The 27,530-nt window shown below is 42.7% G+C and overlaps 1 protein-coding gene across 1 annotated transcript in view; it reads right to left on the bottom strand.

Moving 5' to 3' along the window:
• Window positions 1-24,529, bottom strand: part of UBE2E1 (ubiquitin conjugating enzyme E2 E1) — an 81,789-nt gene extending 57,260 nt beyond the window's left edge. Inside the window, exons 1-3 of the mRNA XM_017522548.2 lie at window positions 24,341-24,529; window positions 22,995-23,179; window positions 18,986-19,036 (exon numbers count right to left, since the gene is read on the bottom strand). Coding sequence (XP_017378037.1) covers window positions 18,986-19,036; window positions 22,995-23,146 — 203 coding nt within the window. The 5' untranslated portion in view covers window positions 23,147-23,179; window positions 24,341-24,529. The remainder of the gene's footprint in view (window positions 1-18,985; window positions 19,037-22,994; window positions 23,180-24,340) is intronic.
• Between the last annotated feature and the right edge of the window lie 3,001 nt (window positions 24,530-27,530).

The following is a 27,530-nucleotide window of genomic DNA, read 5'->3' as shown; positions in this document are numbered from 1 at the left end:
AAAAAAAAATTTTTAAAAAAAAAAGCACAACAGAAGTTAGCTATCACCACCACGTCCGAGGGTGATCTAAATTCTACGATATACTGACTTGTTGATATTTCAGTGAGACCACTCATCTGACTTGACCCATTCCCTACTGCACATGTGATACACAGAGAGCACTGACAAGGCCACTCTTAAGCAGGTACAGATTCCACTTCTGGGTGAATCAAGAAGAGTAATAAGGTAACAGAGAGAGACAAAAAGCAGTGCTGGATTCTCCACAGCTCCCAGCATCACACTCTTCTCTCATAAGGAGCATCTACACAACCAAAATCCCAAACCCGCCCCTACTCCAATACTGAGTCTCATTGTTCTTCCTTTGATGCTGTTGGTTTTATAAGCCTCAGGATTTCTATACATTTTTAGATCCAACAGATGACTTCAGCTTGCCCCCCACTCCCGCCAAAAAAAAAAAAAAAAAAAATCACTCCCACTGATATAAGTCTTAAAATCCTTTATTATTTGTGATTTTTATTTGTGTGTGTGTGATGGGGGTAGGGCAAGAGGTGAAGGCTGCTGACCTTTGAGAACCCTAAATCTATTTATAATACATACTGACTGAGACTCCCTCTATCCACCCAATGGTGTTGTCAGGGAATATTAGAAGACTTCATATAAAGGGCTCAGAATAAATTAAACACCATCCTGAAAGGCTGCTTAACTAGAAGCAAGCATGGCCCAGAGATCAAGCACATGCATGTAAGAATTAGAGGCTCCTGAAGAACCAGGAATTAGTTAAAATAATAAATAAAGGAAAAATAATATATGCATTATTTTTCCAAAGATATTTTCTCGGCAAAAGTATCTTTTAAATTATTCTAGAGCCAAAATTCCAGGTGTAGCTGGCTAGGTAATAAGGAGTGGAGGGAAGAGGGGGAAGGGAAACGTTGCATAGCCATATCCTGACAACGCCAGGGCTTCTCTATGGGAATTCTCAAACAGCAGCAAACTCCTCGAGAACCCAGGCAAAACAGAGGCAAGCAATCCATGTCTATCAGCTCACAAATTCGCTGAAGGCTTTCTCCTTTTCTTTTACCTGCTTCTCTTTCAGAAATCCCTTATTTATAGAAGCAGCAAACAAAGCCTGAGGGGAAAAACTGAAGTTCCCGTTTCTAACCTCTCTTCTAGACCCCTTTCCTTTCTCAGTTCCTCTTTCTCCTGCTCTCATTAGCTTGACCTCAATCTTTTCCTTGGGCTCCCTAAACCTGTAAACTCTCCCACTTCAGCACTTTTCCAGGAGAGTGCTCCCGGAGAAGTCCTGAGCAGGTATGGGGACTCAGGCTACTGGTAAACCTAGTGCTTTGGGAGGCCCGGGCAGAAGGAATGCTTGAGACCAGGAGTTTGAGACCAACCCAGGCAACACGGCAAGACTCTACCTCTCAAAAAATTTAGAAAACAGCTGGGACTGGGTGTGGTGATTCACACCTGTACTCACAGCACTTTGGGTGGCTGAGGCGGGAGGATCATTTGAGCTTAGGAGTTCCAGACCGGCCTGGGCAACACAGTGAGACCCCCATCTCTATTAAAAGAAAAAAAAAAAAGCTGGACATGGTGGAGTACACCTGTTCTCCCAGCTACTCAGGAGGCTGAGGTGGGAGGATCACTTGACCCCAGGAGTTCAAGGGCGCAGTGAGCTATGATCATGCCATTGCATTTCAGCCTAGGCAACAAAGCAAGACCCTGTCTCTTTAAGGAAAAAAAAATTCCTTATCAAAAATAATAACTTATTTTCAAGAATCAAAGAAAAAAATAAACAAAAAACAGGAAGGAACTGCTCCTCCTGCAACTGCCACCATCGAGCTTCAGCTTGTCAGAACCACTGGAGAGCTTTTATTTTCCACCCCAAATTTGCCGATCTCTCCCTCCTTCCATCCACCCTGTCCACTGAAAGTAAACCCCTGTTACTTATTGATGGGCATTCTTCCTCTTCCTGAGGTGTGCTGGGATAGGGACAGGCCTGGAAATCACCAGATGAGCGTGTGAGAAAAATTTAAGGAAAACACTGCCATCACCTAAGGTTTAGATGAAATGGAATTACGATAAAAATCATCAACAAATTTACATCTTAGGTCAGTCATTAATGAACCTTTACATAATGTCTTGTCCAATAGTTGTGTAATGTTTATTTATGTGGAGAGCATCTATCATTATTTTCTATCACCCGATCATCTAATTCAGTGCTGTGTTCACACAAACAAAAATGCTCAGCTTGTAATTTGAGTCAAATAAAATTTTTCAAGTCTTCTATTCTGATGGCGACTCTAAACTTTTATTGCAAAGTAACTTCTATCTATATGCATCAACACCAATGCCTTTACCAGCAACTGCTTCAACTCGTACTGGTAAATATCCAAGTAATGATCCCATTTTCTAATAGATTTAAATATCCAACTTTTTAACCACTAAGTATACTGTGTATCTTCCCCAAAATTAAATCTATATTTTAAATGTTATGGATGAATATTACATTTACATACAATATAGAAATTCTTTTTATACAATTCATGATTTCATTGCTTCAACCTATATATTTCTATGACTGACAGTAACATCTAAATGAAGTAACTGGTAACGTTTATACAACTACTACTAAATGCTGTATTTTAATTTGTTTCAGTAATCGTTCATACTTTTTAGGCATCTTCTGATGTTAGGTACAAGAAATAAAAATAATATTTAAAAAAAACTCAGTCTGACAGAGTGACAAACACAAATGACCTAACTGGATGTGATAAATGTTTTAAAGAGGTATGTATTTAAAGTACCCTGGGGCGCAGATGAGAGCTGATGTGGAGTGAGTCATTTTTATCTGAGCTTTGAAAAATAAAAAGGAAAGAAGTTGGGGGAGAGAACATTCTAGGGGGCATATTGAAACAGTGAGGTACAAAGAGAGGAAATAAGATGGGAATATAAGCTGGAATCAGGCTATAAGGGATCTGAATATTACATAAAGATTTTGGGCATGTAATTCTAAGGGCAGTTGGGACCTTAGGTTTTTAAACAAAAGAACATAATAATTAAATCTACACTGGAGAACAAGTAGAGGCAGACGGCAGTTCCAATGAAAAATGTCAATGGCTAAGTTATAAAATAAGCCTCTTTTTAAATTTGAATACAGCTCAGCATATGAGTAAAATTCAACATGCAACAACTCAAAGGAAGGTCTATACTTCATAAAGCCACTACAAGAGGCAGTAGAGCGTAATGGTTAGGCTTTGAAGGCTAGGGCCTAAATACCAGCTTCTCCGCTTAAGAGCCTAGTGACCTTGGGCAAGCTACTTAGGCATTTTAAGCTTCTCTTTCCTCATTTGTAAAACGAGAATAACAATCATATTGACATACTTAATAAAGTTAGCTGTTATTATTAAAGCTTTATCCTATTTTTAAAATCACCATAGCAGATTGTATGAAGCAAAAAGAAACCAAGCTAAAATTTGTATTGTCAATCTAAAGAGCTGTCCAGAATATCACAAATCAGGCTTTCTACTGTTCCTCATTATTCTGTATAAAGTGAATGAACACCCAGAATACTGGATATATTCATTCATTCACAGCATTTTAGAATGACCGAAATATAAAAGCCAAATATAAAATACAGGATTTTTTTTGTATTATAATTATTTGGTGGTGTTTCCGTTTGAGCAAATAGCCACGTTACATCTGCACTGAAATTTTGTCCCTTTAAGAATTGTAAGTTTTTATAATGGGTAAGTGAAAAGAAAAGTCCTAGGGCTGCTTTTCTTAGCTGTTTATCAGCTGGGGGAAGTGGGGCAGGGAGTCATGAGAAACTGGTCCTTTACCAAGACAAATGACCCTTCTGCAAGAAACGATATAATTTCTTATCAGTGTCACCAAAAACCTCCTGGCAACAGTTTAAGATACGCTAGAATTACATTTCATTTTATAAGTCATTTTTATAGCATATATATCAAAAAGGGATTTAGTACCTAAAGTTTCAAATACGTCTAAGAATGATTACACTGCTACTCCAATCTCTTCATTAGCCTTATTACCTGTTTACACCTCCCCTTTACGACAAATATTCCCGCTGTCATAACAAAAAACTATGAAAAAATTACAACTCCACAAAAGCGAGCGTCTACCTAATCAAGTCAACTGGAAAGCATTCTCCCTCCAGTCATGTCACAGATTTGGGGTTTCACACTGTAGAGGTACGTCTTTTAGATATGACAGATAAGCAAGCGAGGGCTGGGAGGAGTTCTGGCAAGCCGCCTCCCAGACTGCTGAGGTTCCCCGTTTCCAAGCTGCCCAACTCTCCTAGCTTCGCTGCTGTGTCATTTGCTGTTGCTGCTCTGAAGAAGGAGAAGCCAAACTCTTGATGCTTCCCCATGGCCAGACTCAGGCTGTCTTCACTTCAGGTGGACAGCCCGGAACCAAGGCAAGCACACTACAAGGACAACGAAGAAGCTGTTTCTGTCAGCTTTAAATGCTACCTATGCAGGCCGGGCGCGGTGGCTCAAGCCTGTAATCCCAGCACTTTGGGAGGCCGAGGCGGGTGGATCACGAGGTCAAGAGATCGAGACCATCCTGGTCAACATGGTGAAACCCCGTCTCTACTAAAAATACAAAAAATTAGCTGGGCATGGTGGTGCGTGTCTGTAATCCCAGCTACTCAGGAGGCTGAGGCAGGAGAATTGCCTGAACCCGGGAGGCGGAGGTTGCGGTGAGCCGAGATCGCGCCATTGCACTCCAGCCTGGGTAACAAGAGCGAAACTCCGTCTCTAAATAAATAAATAAATAAATAAATGCTACCTATGCATTACAAACACCCATACGTCATCCAACCATTACGTCAAGACCAGGTGAGTGGGCTATACTTCCTTTCACTGGTTGAGACGCCAATTTGGGGTAACATATCTAGATATAATAGAACTATTACATAAAGGTCAGTAAAACTGCTTATAATGCCAAAAAAGTTTTACAGAATAACCTCTGTAATTTTATCTGAATAACCTCCATTTTTTAACATAATTTTTCCAAAACACTGAATCCTGATTTTTTAAAATGAGGATGTCACTATGTTGCTCAGGGTGGAGTGTAGCGGCTGCTCACAGGTGCAATCACAGTACAGACCACAGCTTCACACTCCCAGCCTTGAGTGATCCTCCAGCCTCAGTCTCCTAAATAGCTGGGACTACAGGCATGCCCCACTGCATCCACCTTCTCTCTTTTCACAAGTAGGAAATTTTATGTCAGACATTCTCCACATACAGGCCAACCGTGGTGGTATATCACTCCTCCATTTAAGGCTGTCTGGCGGCTTTCTGCTGAAATTGGAATAAAATCTGACCCCCACCTACCTCATTTTCTACCACTCTGATCCTCATCCACTATGTCCAGCCACACTGGCCTGCCCCACTCAGCACCTTTGCATTTGGTGTCCTTCAGCCCAAAATGCCCTTCTCATGGTCAGGTCCTCATCACCATTCAGGGTCATTTCCCTAACGTGGTGCCAACCAATGTCCCAACCTGCCCAGTCACTCACTAAGCCATTTTACTCTATTTTAATTTCTTGGTACCGTTTTCTGAAATTACTTTGTACATTTGTTTCTATATGAATAAAACCTCACTGAGTGCAGATACAGGGCCTTTTTTACTGCTTTATCTTCAGTACCTGGCACAACAGTAAATGCTTGATAAATATTAGAATGAATGACTGAATACAGTGAGGAGCCACTGGTTCTAACTGCATCTTAAAGGGCCACAAAATGGAATCAGCCAGGGCAGGCACAGATCAAAAAAAGCACTGTCAGTGTTGTCAATGATTTGTATTGCTCAGCCTAGGTCACAGGGAAACAGGCAGCGAAACACAGGTGGGGCAGGCAGGAGACTGCCCTGCCCACCCCAGCTGAGTCACTGCCAACCATGCCAGGCCTGAATACACTTGCAAAACCAGGAGTAAGATTTAACTGGAACGAACAAAAATCTCTTATTAGTATGGGCAATCCTCATAATGCAAATAATGTGTATGTAGTATGTGACATTTTTTCAAAGTAATTCAAGAAATAGGATTAAAATCCGACAAGGTTTGGTAAATACTTGCAGGGGAATTAATCATACTTTCAAAGTTTAGCCCCATAATAATTGATATATACAGTCTGGGTACACAAAACCTTATCTCCTCCTTGAAAAGTCAAGTGTCACAAACTGTTTTCTTGCTTAAGTTAGCACTGTCCACAAAAAATTTCTGAGAAAACTTCACCGAACTGGCTAACCATTTTTTTTTTTTTTCTTAAGGGAGCAGGAAGGGGAAGAAGCACACCAGAATGGGAGAAAGCCAGAAATGCAGGAGGACACTAACAAGATTTCAAGCAGAAAGGAAACTGCAAATGCAGCCTGCAGGACTGTTATTAGTATACTGAGATCCAACATAGCATTTCTTTCTATGCACCTTCAGGTCAAATGACAATGAGCAAACGTTATCATCCTCAAACCTAGTGCTCCTTGAGGGGTCTGAAGGATGTCAGAGGAGCTTCAGAACTGAAAGATGACTGCTTTTAGAGGGGGGCTGACATTCAGATTCAAAGTTCAAATCTTAGAAAGCAATGAAAATTGGACTATAATGAACCATTAACTGCAGAAAGATTTTACGAGTGGCTCTGGACAAATGAAAAGAGCAGAAAGCAAAACACAGTACCAGTCACCTGGAGACACATGGATAAAATTACTATCACTTTTTTCTCTGCTAAGTCATTAAAGAATGCCTTTCTTCACAAATGCATTATCAATATACACCTCACAATAAACAGAACACAGAGACAGAGAAGGGAGCGTCCCATCCTTCCTAGCTCCAAATTTCCACAACAAATAAATGTGGGCTCCAAGATCTTAACAGTTTTTACTTTTTTGCCAAAATCATGTGTTTTAACTTGCTACAATATAGAATTTCCTCTCAACACAGGTAAATATAAATCATTACAGTAAAATGTAGAAGCAGAAATCCCCCTATCTGCATAGAATCCAGTAGTGTGGATGCAAAGAATGACAACAACTTCAAATTTCAGTTTGAACAAGAATTGTGCACTTAATATATCATTTACTTTAGGACTGGTCCGTATCGCTTAACAATGTTTACTTTGGATGTGAGAACATCTCAGAATACTAAGCTAAAAAGATACATGTCTTTTCGGGGGCTAAGAATCTCCCTGACGAAGTTACGCATTCCAAGGACTTCCAGAGAGAGGGTTACTTAGAAAAAGGCCAAAGCAGTGTGGCATACTAGCAAGTAGTATATGATGCTGCTAACTTCACTGCCAGTCACTGCACACGCATTACTATAATCACTTAACATACATTTGTCCTGAAATATTTACTTAGGTTAGAGGAAAGTTATCTTTCATGTTTATAAAAAATCCTCCTGGATGCTTGTAATAAAACAAATGTTTTCTTTTAGGGTCTTTTTCTCTGCTAAGTCAACTATCTCCTTTTATTTAGGATAAATGTGTTCTAGCAAAGTCTGCTAAGAAATAAATTTTTATAATAGCAATTCTAATAAATTACCTTAAAAACTGAGATGTACTCCCATTGAGGGGGGAAAGCTGTTAAGTGGTGGTGGCAACAATTTAAATTACTTGTGGAGCAAAATTCCTATGTAGACAAAACATTTGTGGTTCCACATGTTATTTTTTGCTTTCCTCTAGCAGTACAGTACCTCATGCTTTTGTGATTCCAACTAATTACTCTCTGATTTAGGACAATGACTCCTAATCCTGAAACTTTTAAAATTCTACCCTCAATTATCAAGTTAAGCAAGACCAAGAGTATTTGGCATAATCTGAAACCAATTATTAAGACATGATCAGTAGACGATTAGAAAGATAGTGCTTATATGGTACTTGAAGAGTTCTAAGTATATCCAATGTAAAGCATAAACGTAACAGTCAATATTAAAAGGATGAAAAACAGGCCAGGCACCGAGGCTCACACCCGTAATCCTGCACTTTGGAAGGCTGAGACAGGCAGATCACAAGGTCAGGAGTTCGAGACCAGCCTGGTCCACATGGTGAAACCTCATCTCTACTAAAAATACAAAAATGAGCCGGCCGTGGTGGCATGCACCTGTAACCCCAGCTACTCAAGGGGCTGTGACAGGAGAATCAGTTGAACCCTGCAGGCTGAGGCTGCAGTGAGTAGAGATCCCACCACTGCACTCCAGCCTGGGCAACAGAGCAAGGCTCTTTTCGGGGAGGGGGAATGAAAAGCATTAAATATGATAACTTACGCTGTGTTAAAAGTAAATACATATACCCAACTCATTCTAGTGCATTCTCCAGCTTGAACAGACTATAAAAGGTCGATGCAAATCAAAGCATGCAAAACATTTTTCAGGATGGCAGCAGCAATTTACTGACTTTCCAGTTTATCCAGTAGTTTCAAATCAAGTCTTGTAAAAGAGATTCATCAAGATGTAATACATGAACTGACACTATTTACTTGTAACATCCAGGGAACAATGTTAACCTAAAGATCACAAAGGACTAGAATCTCATAAAGTAGAAGTTAACTTGTTTTGGTGAGGAAAAAGAGGAAGAGATCAGAAAAAAAAAAAAAATCTTTTGAGAATCCACGAATAGTAGGCCCTTTCCCCATCCTCCCCCCAAAATTATATATACCGTTAAGAAATTCTGCCCTAAAATGTAGAAATTAGATAATACCAGATCACTTTTCTAGACAAATACAATGAAATATTCTAACCAGGAAGATTACTACAAACACATTTTCCTTCTTGAAAATCATTCCTCCTTTTCCATCATCTCTCCTCTAATTCAGCTTAGACATGTAAAGGTCACCAACAAACCTGAGCTAAAATCTAGTGGTTACTTGCTGGCCTTCATCTCCTTCCAGCTCACAGCATCACTCAGACTTCATCACCTCAAACCTTCCGCTCACTGCTTTCTCATACCACACTCTCTGGATTTTCCTTCTGCCTCCTTTGCTGGCTTTTCCTAGTGTACACTTCTAAATGCTAGATGCCTGGGTCTCCATCCTGGCCACTCTTCTCACGACACCTTTCCTTTCCAGGAGATAAGGGCATTCCCAAGACACTCAAGAGCCTCTATTTGGTAAGGTCTCCCAAATGTGCGTGCATCTCAAGCTCACAATATTCCTCAGAGCTCCAACTACCTATGTCTAACTTATTTTTGACACCTTCATTTGGATGCCTCATGAGAATAGATTTCAAATCTAACAAGTCCAAAAAAGGAGTCATTTCCTTCATCTCTCCCTATCCACCACACATGTACCCTATGGCCCTATTCCAGGCCTAGGAGTCTACCTATCAGGAAAACATCACCACCATCTAGCCAACTGCAAAAAAAATAATGCAGAAACCTGGAGTCATTCTTGCTCCTGTCCCTCATCTCTCACATGCAATCCATCAACAGGTCCCTGTGTTCTACTGTATCTCCACCACCACCACCTTAATCCTAGCCAACTGCACCAGGTAGCTTGACACACAGCAAACAATACCCTCCTTCCTGGTCTCCCTTCCACTACTGTCTTCCTCCTAGCTATTTTCCATGCAGCGGGGAGGGTGGGAAAAGCCTTCTGAAGCATTACTGAGAAAAATCCACACTCTCCGCTTACCATGGTTTACATAATCAACATCACCTGACTCCTCCCCCATCAGGGCCTGTTTTTTGTTTTTACCTTCCCTCTATCCCACATGTCTTCTGGTACTTTTCACAAGGCGATTTCATTTCCTATCTTTTAGGTCTTTGACTACATGTCTTTGTAAGCCTTCTCTGGGTCACCCTCATACCCCTCCCCCAATTATTCTCCTTCGCTGCACTCTGTCAATTTCTTTCGTACTAGTCATTACGACTTGTACTAATCCTTTTGCTTAGTTGCTGTTTGTACTGTCTACTAAAATTCAGGTTTCACAAGCCAGAGGCCCGGTCTGCTTTAGTCACCTACAGAACAATACCTAGCACACAGCAGACACTCTGATTATGATCTGATTTACGCATGTCACTGTCACATGTACAACACTGCTTCATGATAATAATGCTGACTTATGAGCTGCACCACTTTTAAAATTTTTCTCCAAGTAAGATCATCCCAAGCTGCTCTATTTACTCTCATCTGTTTGAAAATGTGCCTCAATGCCTTTTTCTGTAGAATTTACTAGAGGTCTATCCACATCAATTTTCTATCGATCAATTTAAATAAACACAAATGCCCAATGTCCTCGCAGTACGTATGATGATCATCATTTCAATGCTAGTAGATCCCATTAAGACTTCTCCATTGAGTATTACTATTTAAAATTTAGTAATGACTCAGGTCACTACACACAAGTCAGACTGACATCTGCTGCAAATCTGCTTTAGAATGCTATGTAAAGCTAGATAACAGTTTCTTTACTTGGGGTTTGCATTTACTTTGTCATATTTGGGTCAGCATGTACTTTGGAAAGCAGAAATAATTCCATTTTCAACTACTCTGTTAAAGTATTAGTGAACAATACACTGCCCCAATGGTTTGCTGTCACTATAGCAAAACCTAATGACAACTTGCATATGTTGTATGCATGAAAACCTTTGGCTTTGTCAGATTTCCTGAGTGGGGTGGGACATCAACTTGGCCTTCCAAAGGTTGATCGTCTATGTAACGTGCCACGGACTCCACAAAGCAATCCATAATCACTGGGTATATGTTTCAAGAAAAGAGCCATTAGCATACAGCAGAGTTCCTGGATTACAGTTCTCAAGCAGGGGCTTTGATGAGCTTTTAGCCTATAAAGGAGTAGGTTTCCCAGAGGATTAGAAGCATATTCTGACACCAGCTACCAGGTCTTTTGTTTTACTTTAGAGCATGGCGGCATAAAAGAGGCTGAATAAGAATGGGCTTATTATGAAACCCAGTTTCACTTCACTGGTGACAGGGAATGTGTCAGATGTCTCAGGCGGGTGCCAGCAACTCTAACATAACCAACTATCTGGAATAGCTTTGGGATTTGGGGGACCATCTCTAGGAACCCAGTTTATTTAGCACCCCTAGACCCTTGCTCACTTGACAAATGGTAACTTTATAGTGAGGTTACCATTTGTACCTCTGTAGACTAAGAGTCCACGCCACATTACAGGGACTTTGAGAAACCTTACATAAAATCAAAACAAGCAATTCAAAGGTGTTATATTTTCTCTAATACACCTTTTCTCAATTGAGCCTGCAGCAGAGATCACATCTTTTTTATCACACTGACATCCAGAGCTTCTCTGTGATTGCAGGAAGGTCAAAATTGCCAAAACTGCTTGGGTGCCAACTCAGAAAGATTGCCAGCAATGGACAGCTGTAAAATGTGACAGCAATTTCCCCAGCAATTTCCATTATTTTCTGAAGAGGATAATGAAGATGTCCCATTAAACCATCAGACCAAATTAGGTTTTTTTGTTTTAACAAATATGCATTGTTTACCTACCCTTTCTTGGACACTGTAGGGATACAAAAACATAATAATCCCTGCTCTCAAGGAACTTAAAGTCTACTGGGAAAGCATACAAACCAAGCAACAACAGAGAGACGCTGCTGCTTTTCCAGTCTATCTAAGTACCTAGAGTGCTACCCAAGCACCAAAAGGGCTTCTAATCCTCTAGAAAATTGTGTAAAAGTTCCAGGCTACCAGCCTTTCTAAACATATACTCTCCCACTTACGGCCTAGTTCTATAGGGCCAACACTTTCTCTCTGACTATGTCATAAAACGTGACATCTGCCTCTCCAGCATTTTTACTCTTTTCCTCTCTACACCTGCTTCTTCCTCTCAGCCTACAAAACACACATCTACGTTCTTACACTTTAGTGCTCCAAGAGAAGATGTCCTTGATGTCCCTCTAGGAACTTTTACAACCTTATGGATTTCCTTCTACTTCTTTCTCCAAAGCCTCTTCATTTCCCATCCTCTATCTGTAGATATCCATCAAAGCACAATTCTTTCCTCTTCCAATCTCGGCAATCTTGTGCACTGCACTCTACGTCACCCACACTTTTAATCTAATGTGGACTACCAAAACCAGTCCCAGCCTCAGCTCCACTGCCAGGCAGCCTCAGATCCAATTCCGTGTGTTTAGTGCAAAGCTAAACACACGGAAGCATCGTCACAAATGGTTCCACAAAATTAACGTACAGAGGTAAGAGAGAGACAAAGCAAACACGTGAAATTTTGCTGAAGGGTGGGCGTTTGCTGTATCATTCTTTTAACAGCTGATGTAGCTGTGAAAATCTTCAAACTAAAGCAGCTGGGAAAAACATGTAGGGTCAGAATCAAAGACAGAAATCACTGCCCTTGCCTTTTAGGAAGCTGGCGATCTATTTAATTTCTCTAATCTAATCTAAAAGTAGGCCATGTAGATCTGGGAGCTCGACTGATTTAATCATAAACTCAAATATATAATCAAACTGCAAATATTTACTGAGGACCTACTAAGTGGCAGCAACACGCTAAGCATTGTATGTGATCAACAAAGCAAATAACAAAACCTTTTTTTAGCCCTGGGGACAGGATCTATCCATCTCTGCCTCCCTCAAGTCGTTTCATCTTCCTGCCTTATTTACTTCTGTTAATGCACCACCAACTTTCTCAACACCCTGAAGAACCTGACTCCTTATCAAGCCCTCCATAGTCCCATGGATTCCACTGTCCTCTCTTTCCTCTTCCCTTTGATGATCACTGCTTACACCCCAGCCCTCGTAACTTTCCACCTGGACTACTGCAGCAGTCTCCAAGGCTCCTGTTCCTACCAAGCTCTACTCAATCCTTCCTGTCTCTATCTCGAGAGCCAGCTCTATTTGACTGCCAGTCCCTAACCAAAAGGGTTTCAATGATTCTCCAGCATATAGAAAATAAAATTTAAAGACTTAGCCTGACACTGGAGAACACAAGCTTTATCTCTTACTATTTATTCTCCCACTAATGTTTCTCACTCTCCAGTCACGGCTTTTACTCACTTCTGCCCAATAGTGCCCTTTTTCTGTCTTCCCTCTGCTGTCCTGGCTTACACTGTTTCCAACATCAGAGATATCCCTTATTCTTCCCCACCCCACTTCTCACCTCCCCCATGAAGCTCTCCCAGATTACTAAGTACTCCAGCCACAATCCTTCAAACTCAAATCACTCTCACTCCTCTGAAACTTTATAACATGATCTGCATTTTATTATTTTCCAAATAATATTTATTTATTTTCTGAAAACCTAATATTTATATTTCTAAGTACCATTCAAAATCTGTGTGCATGTCTTACCACCCTTACTAGATTATGAACTCCATGAAGGTAGTGCCTTTTCATTTATAACAGGCCCTCAAAGTTTGTGACAGGAATTTAATATCAGTGTTCTTAATAAGAATCCCTAAAAACTGTGAGTGTTGCCTTCTAAGCTATAAGCATCTTTCTCAAAATGCTGATTAATATTTTAACAGTGGTATAGCTGTTTTTGTGATAAAACATCTACGTGAAATTTGCCATTTTAACCGTGTAATTCAGTGGCAGTAATTACACTCACAATATTGTGCAACCATCACCATTATTTCCAAAATTTTTACCGCCTCAAACAGAAACTCTGTATTCATTAAGAAGTAACTCCCCATTCTCCCCTCCCCTCAGTCCCTGAAAACCTCTAATCTGTCCTTTTTTTAGATGCAATCTCGCTGTGTTGCCTGGCTGGAGTATAGTGGTGTGAACGCGGCTCCCTGCAACCTCCGCCTCCCAGGTGCAAGCTATTCTCCTGCCTCAGTCTCCCAAGTAGCTGGGACTACAGAAGTGCGCCCCCGCGCCAAGCTAATTTTTGTATTTTTAGTAGAGACAGAGTTTCACCACATCGGCAAGATGGTCTCAAGCTCTCAACCTCGTGATCTGCCTGTCTCGGCCACCCAAAGTGCTGGGATTATAGGCATGAGCCATCGCGCTGGGTCTATTGTCTGTGTCTGTCCTTATGAGTTTGCCTATTCTAGGTATTCCATAGAAGTGGAATCACACACTATTTGTCTTTTGGGGTCTAGTTTATTTCACTTAGTATAACATTTTTAAGGTTCATCCATGTTGTAGCCACGCATCAGAACTTCATTCCTTTATAGCTGAATATTCCATTTTATGTATTGACCAAATTTTGTCCATCCACTCATTTGCTGAAAGACACTTGGGTTTTTTCCACTTTTTGCCTACTAAGAATAATGCTATGAATACTGACACACAAGTACCTGTTTGAGCCTCTGTTTTTAATTATTCAGGGTTCATAGCTAGGAGTAAAATTATTGGGTCCTATGGTAACTCTGTTTAGCTTCCGGAGGAATAATAATAGTATAGTTTTACAATCCAAATACAGTCTTTTGGTAAACACAACCACCACAAGAGTTCCTACTCATTTGAAAGGCAATTCATTTCCAGATAGGCTTCTTTCCTCTAATAGGAAAGGCCCCAGATGATGATCTAATTCCCAACAGCCTGACCCTAGTATGGGTGCTATTTTGATTGTGCTGACACCCCATTCTCTTGGTCGTCACAATTTTTCAACACTACCTTTACATGCATAAAGGTATACACACTGTAATGGTGATAAAACTAAACGTCATTCAGATCAGTTTAAGTCACACTTCTATCCTTAATGCATTTAGCTTAGTAACATCAGATGAATGAAAGATATTAAAAGGAAGAAATCTTTTCAGCACACAGATACAGTTTTGCAAAGGGTGACTTGTGCCCAACCTATTTCTTACACCCAAACAACCATTTAAAACATGCTGAACCTGGACGAGGTAGGGAGCATTCCACTGCTGCAAGAAAAGGATCTCTTTTCATTCTGAACCATGATGAGCAGCCTGGGACTTCTTAACTGACATCTCATTACCATTACCACCAATTCGAGAAGGTATTGTAATGCCAGAAAAATACAACCATGTAAATTCACAGAAACTACCTTGAAGTGTACAAAGTGCTAACATGGGGCATCTCTGTGCAAGCAGCACGACCAGAAAGAGGTCATGACGACTATCTTTTGCTTTTTACTCCACAAACCTGTATTTGAATTTTTTAAAAACATGCATTCTTGTATAATGACATAATGGCTTAAAACTATTTAAAGTATATGCAGTGTTAGAAAAAAAAAAAAAAAAAAGCTATCAAAAGAAGGCTAAACGGAAATTCTGTCACATACAAAAAAATAATAATATCAGGGCCAGGCACCCTAGCTCACACCTGTAATCCTAGCGCTTTGGGAGGCCGAAGTGGGTGGACTGCTTGAGACCAGGAGTTCAAGATCAGCCTGGCCACCATGGAGAAATCTGGTCTCTACAAAAAATTAACCAGGTGTAGTGGTGAGCGCCTGTAGTCCCTGCTTGGGGGCCTGAGGCAGAACAGCTTGAGTCCAGGAGGTCAAGGCTGCAGTGAGCACCACCACACTCCAGCCTGGGTGACAAAGTGAGACCCTGTCAGAAGGAAGGATGGACGGAAGGAAGGATGGATGGAAAGACGGACAGATGGAAGGAAGGAAGGAGGAATTATTTTTCTCCCCCATGCTTGAAGTGTTTAATCACTTTACAGACGTTTTAGTCTAAAATAGCATCCCCATCTGAATTTTTAGGTTTCAAGTCATTACGTGAGACATTTACTCATAATACAAATGTATCCATTAAATAAAAACTGAATTTTAAAGGACTTAGGCAAAATATGCCATTTAATATGTTCAGACATACTGTCTACAGACATTCCTATCTACAGGCTAGTTATAACTAGTCAATTTACCAAAGCTGAGCCTTGGGCTATAAATAACAGCTGCAAAACTGACTCTAGTGGCCCAGAGTTCAACAGCTATCTAAAAGGCGTAATTTTACAATCCAAGATCTGGCACACTTTAAGGAATCATTACAAAGTTAAAGTATTTTTTTTACCTAAAAGAACAGAGCCAAATGATAGGGGAATAAAAGCCTAACCAAAACGAAGAGTGAGATGGGAAACTTCTGCGGGTGTACCTACACACACACACATAAAAACAAACACGCAAAAAAAACAGTTCAGAGATACTAAAATTAAGAATTTGATTTCTATGTGAACATAAAGCAGTTTGAAAATACTTAAAATTACTTTGGACCAGGTCATTGAACATAATCTGCACTGTGTTCCAAAAAATATCTACCCAACACAATATACAACATTAAGAATTTCATTTTCTGTTTTTATACATAACATACTGAGCAACTGCATTTCACATAAGTTTTGACGCACAATAACTTCAAATATTTTTGCCAAGTGCTAGAATTAGCACAAGCAGTGTACCTTCCTTCAAGAGGAGCAATTTCACGGATTTGCAATAATCAACTGTTTATTGAGAAGTTACTATGTGCCAAGTGCCATATTTTAATAACATGTTTAAAACTACACATTGAATACGGACTGAAGAAAGGAAGTACAGCAAAGGGTAAAAATACAAGATACACTAATTGAAAACCAATTATTTAACTCAATCAAATCTCAAGCTCTCATGCTGGGAGCATTTTAAACATGTATGCACTTAATATATCATTTAATTCATAGATTTTCACTGGATGCTGACTTCAAAAAGTATCCCCAAGGCCAGGTTCAGTGGCTCACACCTGTAGTCCCAGCACTTTGGGAGGCCGACGCAGGTGGATGATGAGATCAGGTTCAAGGTTCAAGACCAGCCTGGCCGACATGGTGAAACTCCCTCTCTACTAAAAATTCAAAAATTAGCTGGGCATGGTGCTATGCCTATAATCCCAGCTACTTGGGAGGCTGAGGCAGGAGAACTGCTTGAACTGGGACCCTGGAGACAGAGGTTGCAGTGAGCCAAGATCACGCCACTGCTTTCCAGCCTGGGTTACAGAGCGAGACTCCATCTCAAAAAGAAAAAAAAAAAGTATCCCCAAACTAAATTATCCATCTTTATCTCCAATAAAGTACATTAAAATATTAAATAATTAAATCCCATAACAGCACAAAACATACAACCAAACTCATTTAAGAGAGCTGAATATTGGGACTACTATGTAATATTAAGACAGCACCACTAGTAAGCCAATCAAAAGTAAAAATTTTAATTCATATTACTCAAATGGCCCCACTGGAAAATATCTTCTGAAAATAAAGTCATCCTTATTGTTAAAAGACAACATAATATACATTCTCTTGCAAAATGAAGATGCCTCATATTTTCTCCAAAATCAGAAATTTTTCTCAAAATTTAGTATTTTGAACTTTGTCTCCCCAACACCAACCACCCAATGGCCACCCAGTTTGGAGTGTCATAATGGCCAAAGGTTTCACCTTAAAGGGGTAATTAGGAGGGTTTTCCAAAATCAAAAAAGTTCCACATGCCTCAGCAGCATAAATGTCTCACACAGAAACTAAAGTTAAAATGATGTGAAACTGAAGTGTACTTATGCTGTTTTCTAAAATGATCAATCCCGTGAAAATCTTCAAATGGCTTACAATTTTAGATTTGATCGTGCTTATTCATAAGAAAGCCATTATATGTTTTAATCAATGTTATTAATAACACACACGTAGGAGAGACATAATACCAAACAGGAGCAATAGCTACACAGCACAGATCAACCCTGCGGAAAGGACATGGATTCCACACAACCAACCAAAGCAAGCTATAGGATTCCATTTGAACCACCATCATCAAAATAACGAGTTAAACATCATAGGCTTAAGTCTTATTATTTCTCCATTTCTCAACCATCTGAAGAGATTCTTATTAACCATAAAAGAAATCCTCTAGAATAATTAAGTGCTTCAATTATAAACTACAGTTTTAGAGCATTTCAAACTCAAAATGACTTTTCTTACAAAACAGAACAAAATTTCACCAAAGTGCATCCCACACCTAATCAACATTAAGAATGAATGCAACCAAAACGTAATAGTTGTGTATTTAGTCCACTAATCATAGTTTACAAAGTCCACTGTTAATAAACCAAATATTTCACTTAGCTTTTCAACCTGAATATTCCCACACACTCATCTTAAAAACTCTGTGTTATGGCCACTGAATACTTTGTTGACATAACTTCTACTGCTACCAATAAGTTTAAAATATTTCTGAAATCTCACATCCCTTTCCAATGCTGATCCTGAGAACTAGGTTAAATGTTATACTTAAATTTTAAAGTGCAGGAGTTACAGGACCTCCCTTAAATAAATGGCTCTATTCTAATACACAGTTGTAAGTTACCCCTCACTTCACTGTTGATCTAGCAAAGTCATCAACAATCAGGTCTTCCACCTTGACTCGACAGTAGCAAAATGGCTTCTCTAAATAAAGTTGTAATCAACAAACCCTTAGAAAGCTGGTTTCAATTTGTTTTGAAACTGAAACACACATATGTAAACAGTCTGAATAAAGCAAGTGAAAAAAACACCCCTATGAAAGAGTTTAAATCTACAATTTTAAAGAAACGCTTTATCAAAACCAGAAATTGTCTCCTGAATTGCTCTACGAAAAGTCCAATAACAAATCTATATGTTACGGAGCAAGGCTGAAGATCCAGTGTTTAACTACGCTCTCTTGGCTTAGCAGAGGCTGAATAAGAGATTACTACAGCAAAGCAGTTTTCCAAACGAAAATGTCCTTCGCATATAAAAGGTTTTACATCATCCTTAATGGCATATTATCCGTGCCACCATTCGTGCCATAATTAGGCACGGATACACCTTTAAATTTACTTTAGTTTTGTTTCCTACACGTAAAAATCCACTCCAAATAAATCCATTACTTCTCCTCCACAGTATTAAGCTTGTCAGAGGCTCATCAAAACATTACACTCAGGTTAATGAATTTCAGCTCTTACGTGATGTTGGCGCCGTAGAAAGCAAAGAATAAAATAAAAAAGTATATAATAAAAAGAAAAACCCAAGACAAAGGTTAGAAGAATTTTAAAAATGAAAAAAATCTGAAAGGCAACTCACCTGCAGTTAGGTGGAGGGTCTAAAGTGATGTCCGCCAGTTCCTTTTGAATTCTGGAGTGGGGGAAACAGAGACAAACACAAGAAACATTACGGCGTGGAAGCCTCACACCTGTAACGTGCAGGTCTGCAGATAAACCTGAGCGCAATCACGGGATTCTACTGGCAAAGGGGAAATTACACATGAAGAGCTTCAGGCCCCTAGTTTAGGAAAAAACTTTTCACAAAGGTAGTGAGGCGGCCTGGGATCTCCTATTCTCACCTATAAAGTTTGCCTTCCACTCTTGCCTCGCACAGCAGAGCAGTTCTACTCCTCGGTGTTTTCCATTTAGGACCTAATTTTAAAGTTTCTCACTTGCGGACCGGTTTCCTCAATCCCTCCCCTCCACGTCCTCTCGGGACGGAGAGATCACAGCCATCAGCGGGTGGGAAGGACGCCAGTCTCCGGCCTCCCCTGCCCCTCGGGGCCCTTTCACCCCCCAGATGCCCCCATGCCCACCCCGGCAGGGCGACCCCCAGAGGCCGAAGGTCCGAGGTCTCGCCCGACACCCGACCCGCCCGGAGTCCTCAGTGACGAAGCCAACATGGCCGCTCCCCACGAGGCCCCTCGGGCCCGAGTGACCTGCCAGCCGTCGCGGGGTGCCCGGGCGGCCCAGGCCGCAGGTCGCTCCCTGGCAGTGGGCCGCCGCCGCCGCCCGGCCACCCCGCCCCCACCCCGCGCGCGCCCCTGACGGCTCACGCCGCGCCGGTGAACTTGCGGGAGGGGGGAGGGGAACAGGGTGCCCGCACGGGGGCTGCCCCGCGCCGCCCCAGCTCGCCACACCCGGCGCCCAGAACCTCCGCCCGAGGCCGCGCGCGAACGCAGAGCGCGAACGCCCCCGCCCGCCCCTCGGGCACCGCGGACCCCAGGGGCCGGCCCGCGACAGCACAGGTGCACCGGACCCTGCCTCCGCCCCGCACGCTCTGCGGGACTCTAGGCCCACCTCCCCGGACCTGCTTTTTCCAGGGCGTCCTCTAACTTCCCGGGGTCTGCCCCTTCCTTCGTGGCCCGCTCTTCAGCACACACGGGGCACAGACCCGGGACCTGCAGTTTTCTCCCTCCGCACCAACCCTGGACTTCACAAAGGGCCCCATCCCCCACTCCTAGGCCGAAGCCACCAGGCAGTTCACACCAAGCCCTGGCCTTTGTCTTTCGCTTACCTAGGCACTTAGAGCATCAATTAATACGACAAAGTTTGGGGCCTCTAAGCTTCTTCCACCTTCTAAACGGTGCCTAATTTTATAACCTTTCCTCCTCCCATCATATAAAGCCCAATGGGGCTATGTTACAACGTAAAAATCTCACCGAGGCAGCACTGTAGTTAAACAATTTTAAACACACACACACAGCAATCCAATAAAGGATGCGTTTCCCTTTCCAAAGGTTTTCTGCGTAGGACAGGCTAACTATATGCGATGAGGAATAGGTTTTCAGGGCGACAGCTGGGGGAGGTTCTACAAACCTTCCTACTGGAGGACATTTCCTGTCCCTACAAATCTGTCAATTTTAGAAAGGGTTTGTTCACAATCTCACTGGACAACGTATTTATCTGTCTACTGCTACCAAAAAGCGTTTCATTTCTGAGACATTCATACTCCTGCTGTTTGACTCATGACTACATTACACTAAAAGTTTGGAACATTGGTTTCCGGATTCTTTACCTGCGTCTTTTCGAATAACTGTATTTTAAGACCTACACACACAGGCAAAAACTTCCTCACCGGAGCACAATGCCTATAAAAATACACATTGACTTCAGTCCTCCTTGCCCACCCAACTCCCACTATAAAATATTCACTAAAGAGGTAGTTGTTTAATACCTAAGAAGTGTTCATACCAAGAAGCTTTATCAACTTCATCTTGACAGTCAGCATCTGCATTTCCAAAAAACTGGCAAGAGATTTGCAGGAGCAGCTCATGCCTATCTATGTCCACAGAGTCAGTCATTCTTGTTCAGGCCACTTTCAATGGTGGCTTTCCTCTACCCACGGTTTAGAAACCACTTTCCAGCATGCAGTTAGCAGGCTGTGAGTCTCGCCAATTCAAGCTGCTTTTTCACTCCTCCTCCTGGTAAATGTGCCCCTTCCAATTCTATGGGCAATACCTACCTTCCAAATCAATATATTTCACAGAACAGCTTGTATAGGATCCCACTAACATCAACTTTCCCCTTTCTCTTTCCTGGATACACGGTCCCTCTTGGTTTTTTTACCTTTTGCTATTAACCTTAGGTCTGCTTTAACACTAATGGCTACTACTCTTTCAGCAAGGTATCAGGGAGCTAAATTCCCTGCAAAAACAAAACAAAACAAAAGCCCGGATGTTCATTTACAAGTAAAATTACTATTTGTAGCCTCTCACCTTTCATTTTTTAAAACCTACCACCTCTTTCCCAGCACTTCCACATAAATTTTTAACTTGTTTAAAATATATGGACAAAGTATGTCTAGTGAAAAAAATCAACTCACTCACAACAAAAGCAGAATATTTTCTACTCAATACCTGTGTCTTTACCCCCAAATATATATTCATGTACACCAGGGATATCTAGCAAAATATAAAGATGCAAATTGCCCAAAGCAAGTATCCTGGATTGATCACAGAAGGCCGAAAGCTGACTGAGGACCAGGGAGCCTAGAGGCTTGAGGTGGAGGGCAGCGTTAACGAAAAGCCCATCCCAAGTGGGCAGGGTAGGTGCCAGGTTCCAGGAGAACCGCACAGGGCTAATCAGTGAGGGTCAGTTAGGCCTCCTGGGAAGCCTTACGATCAAGCCAAACCTATAAAAACAAGAGCAATCTTGCAGAGACACCTTGCTACTTAAGACCTCCACATTATTTTTTAAGTCACTCCATCAGCCCATGGTTAGGTCACCAAAACACTGCCAAATTTTCAAATTACAAGTCAGGGAGAATGACAGAACAAACCCTCAAACCCTGACTTCCTGGCTCACTACTCAGTGGAGAGATCTAAAGTCTCATGTTCCACTTTATTTTTAAAAATTGTAAGGGTTTCCCTACCTAACCCACCATTCAGACTCCCTACTATGTTCCTGGTTTGCCACCTTTTTAACAACTGTCTAATTCTGAGAGCAGAAGGATTTATAAAAAGGTGTCTCGGGGTTCCTAGGAATCTACTAAAGATTATTTTAAGTGTCATGGGGATCAGAGAATATTACTGAAGGATGGCAAGTGTAAAAAGTAGCTACCTCCAAGAGCTGTAAGAGGAAAAGAATAAAGAAAAAGAGACACTGCTTCAATTGAAAAAATAAGGCAAAGTAGCATTTTTACAGCATGAGGACAGCAAATAGCATGAAAAAAGGACAAGTCTCCCTGAAACTTGGTAAACTGAAGTTCTCAAAAGAGAATCACAAAAATAACCTGCAATAACCATTTTACAATCACTTACTGATTCATTCGTCTCAACTCTCAGAAAAATCTCTTTAAATTCCACCAGAGAAAATCTGTCTTCACCTATGAAATTTTGTACCTGCTCATATGAATTTCTTATTCCTTTTGCAATTTGTGAAGAAAGCTCTACTCAAAAAAGATCATCCATGCAACAGGTGAAAAGAAGGTAAAATGATCATAGAATCATTTCGATGCAGTTGTCTGAGCAGATTATTAGTAATTAAGAAACGGGATGCTGGCCCTTGGGGAAGGGCAAAGATTAACCATTAGTGGGACAAATAATCTGAAATCAGATTTGAGGGTCGCTAATAAAAGTGGATGAGGATTGTTACAAACTTCGGCAACAAATGCGAGAGCCAAGCCGCAACAGCTGTATGTGGGCAATGATTGAAAAAAACAGAAGCGGCAATAGAGAAAATAATTAGGGCTTCCAAGGCCCTTCTTTCATTTTTAAGAACACATAAACCGTGAGGAGCGTTTAAGCTATCCTCATTGGGAGGCAGACCAAATGCAGCAAGAGGCAGTTCGGAAAATAGGAAGCCTGTGGAAAAAAAGAGTACGGTACCTCTTGGCGCTGGTGGAGAGGAGTTTGGAGTTTTTGCTCATGCTGACTTTACTCTCCTTCTTCTTGGGGGTGTTTGTTTCTTTCTCGGTTTGCTGGTTGGAAGACGAAGATGAGGAGGAGCTGGTGCTGGCCCTCGAATCGTCATCCGACATATCGAACCCCCCACCCCACCCCGCAAACAGCCCCTGCGGGGGGAGGGAAACAAAACAGAAACACACAAACCATGCAGCCAGTGTAAATAAGGAACTCGGGTGCTGTCAGGAGGGCATTGACCAGGGGCGCACGCGGCCGCCCACCGCCCTCCACTCGCTTTTCAAAGTCTGCAGGCCCATTAAGGCTTTTGCAAATCGGACGCGGCTTGTTTGTTTATTTTTGGCCCCAAGTAGGGAACGCGGTGGGAAAACGGTCTGGAGCTCCGAGAGCGGCCCCTCCCTCACCCCCCGGGGCTCTCCGCAGGGCAGGGAGGGAGTAACCGGGAGGCAAAGGAGGGCAGGGCGGGGGCGCGGGGCTCCACGGCGGGGCAGGGAGGGAAGGTCCCGGCGGCCGGCCGGCCTCGGGGCTGTTTTTGTTCGCTTTCCGGGGGTCGTGGGGGGTCGGTGGCCCGGGTGAGACTGTGGGGCCACGAACGGAGTTTGGCGAGGTCGGGAAGAGAGGAGGGGCGGGAAGGAGTAAGAGAGGAAGCCGAAACAGGGGGACGGAGGCGGGGAACGGGTGCCCGGGTGGGGGAAGGGAGAGGCCGGCGGGGGGCAGGGGCGACCAGGCCCAAGCCCCCCCCGCTCCGCGCCGCGCCCCGACGCCCCTCCCGGCCGGCCTGCCTCTGGGCCGCCCGGCTCAGGGCTGCGCGGCCGGGAGGGGGTCTGGAGCACACGCCCGATCGCCACTCGTTGAGGGGGATAGGGGCTGCGGCGGGGGTTGGGGGGGCTCGGCCTCCGCAGCGAAGAAATAACAATGAGCCCTTCCGCCCCGGAGGGGTAAATCCCCAGGAGCCCCCGCCCCTGGTGAAAACAGGGCTCTCCCAACTCCCCCCCACCCCCGCTCCCGGCCCCCTCGGCGGCCAGTGGGGGGCTCCTGGGGCAGCGCTGACAGTTCGAGCCACAATGACCCCCAGCCCCGACGCGGGCGGCCCCCGCAACCCACGCGGCCCAGGGTCCCTGCCCATCCCCCGCGGGCGGGCCCCGGACCCCTGGGGCTCCCCAGCCCCTCTCCGCCACCACCCCCCCCACCCCGGCCCCGTGCCCGGCGCCCCGGCGGCCTCAGCGGTGCGGGTCGGGGGCGGCGGCGAGGGGTGTCCCCGAGGCCCGGCGGCGCGGCCGGGGGGCGGCGGGCCGCTGGGGGGATCCCCGTACCTCTCTTTGTGTCTGGCTCCTCCGTGCCGCCGCGGCGGCTGCTGCTGCGGCTGCGGCTGGGCCTGGCCACTCGTGTCTCTCTCGCTGGGAGAGAAGCGGAAGTGCAGCAACAGCAACTATTAAACAGGCAATGGCTTCCCCCAGCCACACACGCTCGCACACACACCACTCCTCCGCCGCCGCCGCCTCCTCCTCGCCCTCACCCCTCCCCCACCCGGCCGGTCCCACCCACCCGCGCTCCTCTCCCCCTGCAACACCTCCTGGGGGTGCACGAGGAAGACCCAGGAGACCCCAGAAAACCCTGCCCCCCCACGCCCCCACCCCTGCGCCTCCTCCGGACGCCCAGGAAGGGGGCGAGGGGTGTGAATTTCCTCTTAAGTGGTTTGGGAACCTGGATTCTGGGCGGGAGAGGGGAAGCCGACGGAGATGGGAGGCTCTGGGAGCGTTTGGAACTAGATGGAATAGGGAGGTCAAGAGAGAAAGTTCTTTCCAGTGAGGGTTTTTGGAAAGGAGAGGGGTAGGGAGGTGGCAAATTGGTGAAAAAGATGGTAATCTGGTGGCAAGGACTTTGGTCTAGAGAATGCAGCGGGAACTCCACCTAAAAAGCGATCAGTTTAAAGAGAAAAAAAAATCACACAACGGGGGTTTCCTTTGGGCTGACACTTGCTTCGTCTAGCAATTTACCTGCTAGGAGCAGAGGTCAGTTTAGGCACGCCTGTGAGAAGATCCCAAACCAGGAGTTTTCTGCTCAGGTCATGCGAGGCACGTGCAGTTTTACAATATTAAATTCTTCCAGTCACTTTTTATACAAAGTGATGTGGTTTTATAAAAGTAATACAAAGGTTTTGGTGACACTTGAAACAAACGTGTAACGGGCTTGCAAATGTGAGAAATCACTGGGAATAAGCTATATACTACTGAATTAGACTGGATTTAGAATTTTTGGTGTCATTTTACATTAGGTATAAGGTTTGGTTTTTGGAAATTGGATGGAAACTTCTGGGGATCGCAGTGCTTTCTTTAGCTACATATAAATGCTATTGAGATAATAGTTTTGAAATAATCAGCAATTCTTCTGAATTGTTCCTTATGTAGCATTTTTGTCAAATTAATTTTTTAAATATTAGGCCACAAATTACGATTTAGTTTCTCACCTATTTGTCATTTCAGTTGAAGGGAACTAAAGAGATTTGTGCCATACAACGGCGCCACATATACAAGGTCTTGTACGTTAAGGACACAGCCTCAGATTTCCATGGGTCACTCTAAATTATCTAATTCAAACTGCCATCATTTTCCACGGCAACAGTGGCTTCAGTTAGCACAGGACAACCCAAGATATAAAGCCCATGGCATATCCAGTAACCAGGAAAACAAGCATTCTCACGACCTAGCTGAACTCCTAACCATCAACCTGAAACTCCAGCTTTATCAAGACTCATAACGTAATTGTGCGTGCTTCTTGCTCAATCCCTACCAGGAAACCTGTCTCTATCAGGAGTTGTCATAGAATCAAGAAGTTCAAAAGTTGGAAGAAATCTTCTGAGTCGTAATTTCAGCCTCCTGCTTCCAGACAGAACTATTTCTCCGCCATTAAAATGCATATAGATTTTGAAAAATTCTCCAGACATAACCTTTCTTAAGTGTTTGGTTTCAGGGGTCCTGGTAGAGTATATAAAAATGATGACATTCTCTGCCGTATATTTGAAAATTTTTTTTAAACTTCTGAAAACCAGGTTGTCTTCTTTTTGTTCTAATGAAAAGATGTGAATTCAGGAGAAAACAATAAGCAGATGAAATAAAATCAGGATGAGGAAAATAGTCTAAGAATAGTTATTAAAATTGAAGTATCCTCTTATGAAAATTCTGGATTTCTGATACTTAAAAACATATGTCTACATTATAAATACGATCAGTTAAAAAAAAGTCATATGTGTATAAAGATGAGAACTAGCAGCGATCACAGGAAAAGAAAAGGTTTGATTTGCTGGAGTGATCAGGACAGTAGATGAATTTTTTCTTTAATATTGGTTTGCATAAATTGAATACTAGCGATAATAATAATTCTTTAAAATAGAACTTGATATTTTGTGCTGTGTTACTGATGAAAGAAATCATGAAATCTAACAGGCCCTCCTATAAGGAAAAGTGATTTCCCAACCACCTGTCTGGAAGGCTTCTTGCCCTCTTTTGTGTACCTTTCCCTCTAATCTCTAATACCCACTAGCTTGGGGTAGTGCATTATGGTTTTGGAATGATCTAATGAGAGGGAATAAAAACTTCAAAATGTTTAGAAAAGAATCCAGTACTCTCAAAAGACTAATCTTTATGCCAAATTATTTTTAAAACCTGTATACAGCTATCTTAGGAAAAAAAATTTATATACAACTTTCTAGCTCTCCTTCTTATTAACTATAAGGCCTAAAGAGCTAAATTAACCTCCCTGAGCCTCAGTTTCCTCATCTATAAAGAGCAGGAATACCTGTGCTCTACTGACTGGCAGGGTCAAATGAGTATCCGTAATTAAGGTGATTTATTAGCTGTTATGCAAAGTAAGTTATTAATAATTCCACTCTAATTTCTCAGGAATTTTCTTAGGACATGGATTTGGGGACTTTTTGATGCTTTTACTTTTTGTTTTTTTGTCACCAGGGCAGAAAAGAGGACATGGGGTTTTTATGATTTAGAATTCATGAAACTATAAGAAACCTTCCAAGAGAAACATACAGTCAAGGAATCATAGGATTCTATGCCTAGAAGGGACTTAAGGTCTCTTTTAGTTCACACTTTTCATGTTGCAGATAAAGAAATCAAGGCAATTGAAAGCCGGTAAGTCGGCTGGGCGCGGTGCCTGGTGCCTGTAATCCCAGCACTTTGGGAGGTCGAGGTGGGCAGATCACAAGGTCAGGAGATCGACATCATNGTAATCCCAGCACTTTGGGAGACTGAGGCAGGCAGATCACCTGAGGTCAGGAGTTTGAGACCAGCCTGGCCAACACGGTGAAATCTCGTTTCTACTAAAAATACAAAATTTAGCCGGGTGTGGTGGCGTAAACCTGTAATCCTAGCTACTCAGGAGGCTGAGGCAGGAGAATCACTTGAACCCAGGAGACAGAGGTTGCAGTGAGCTGAGATTGTGCCACTGCACTCAGCCTGGGGTAATAGAGCAAGACTCCTTAAAAAAAAAAAA

Source organism: Cebus imitator, unplaced genomic scaffold (genome assembly GCF_001604975.1).
Source record: "Cebus imitator isolate Cc_AM_T3 unplaced genomic scaffold, Cebus_imitator-1.0 Scaffold24, whole genome shotgun sequence".
Taxonomy (NCBI): domain Eukaryota; kingdom Metazoa; phylum Chordata; class Mammalia; order Primates; family Cebidae; genus Cebus; species Cebus imitator.
The sequence above is the reverse complement of the archived record's forward strand: the minus strand, read 5'-3'. Positions and strand labels throughout refer to the sequence as shown.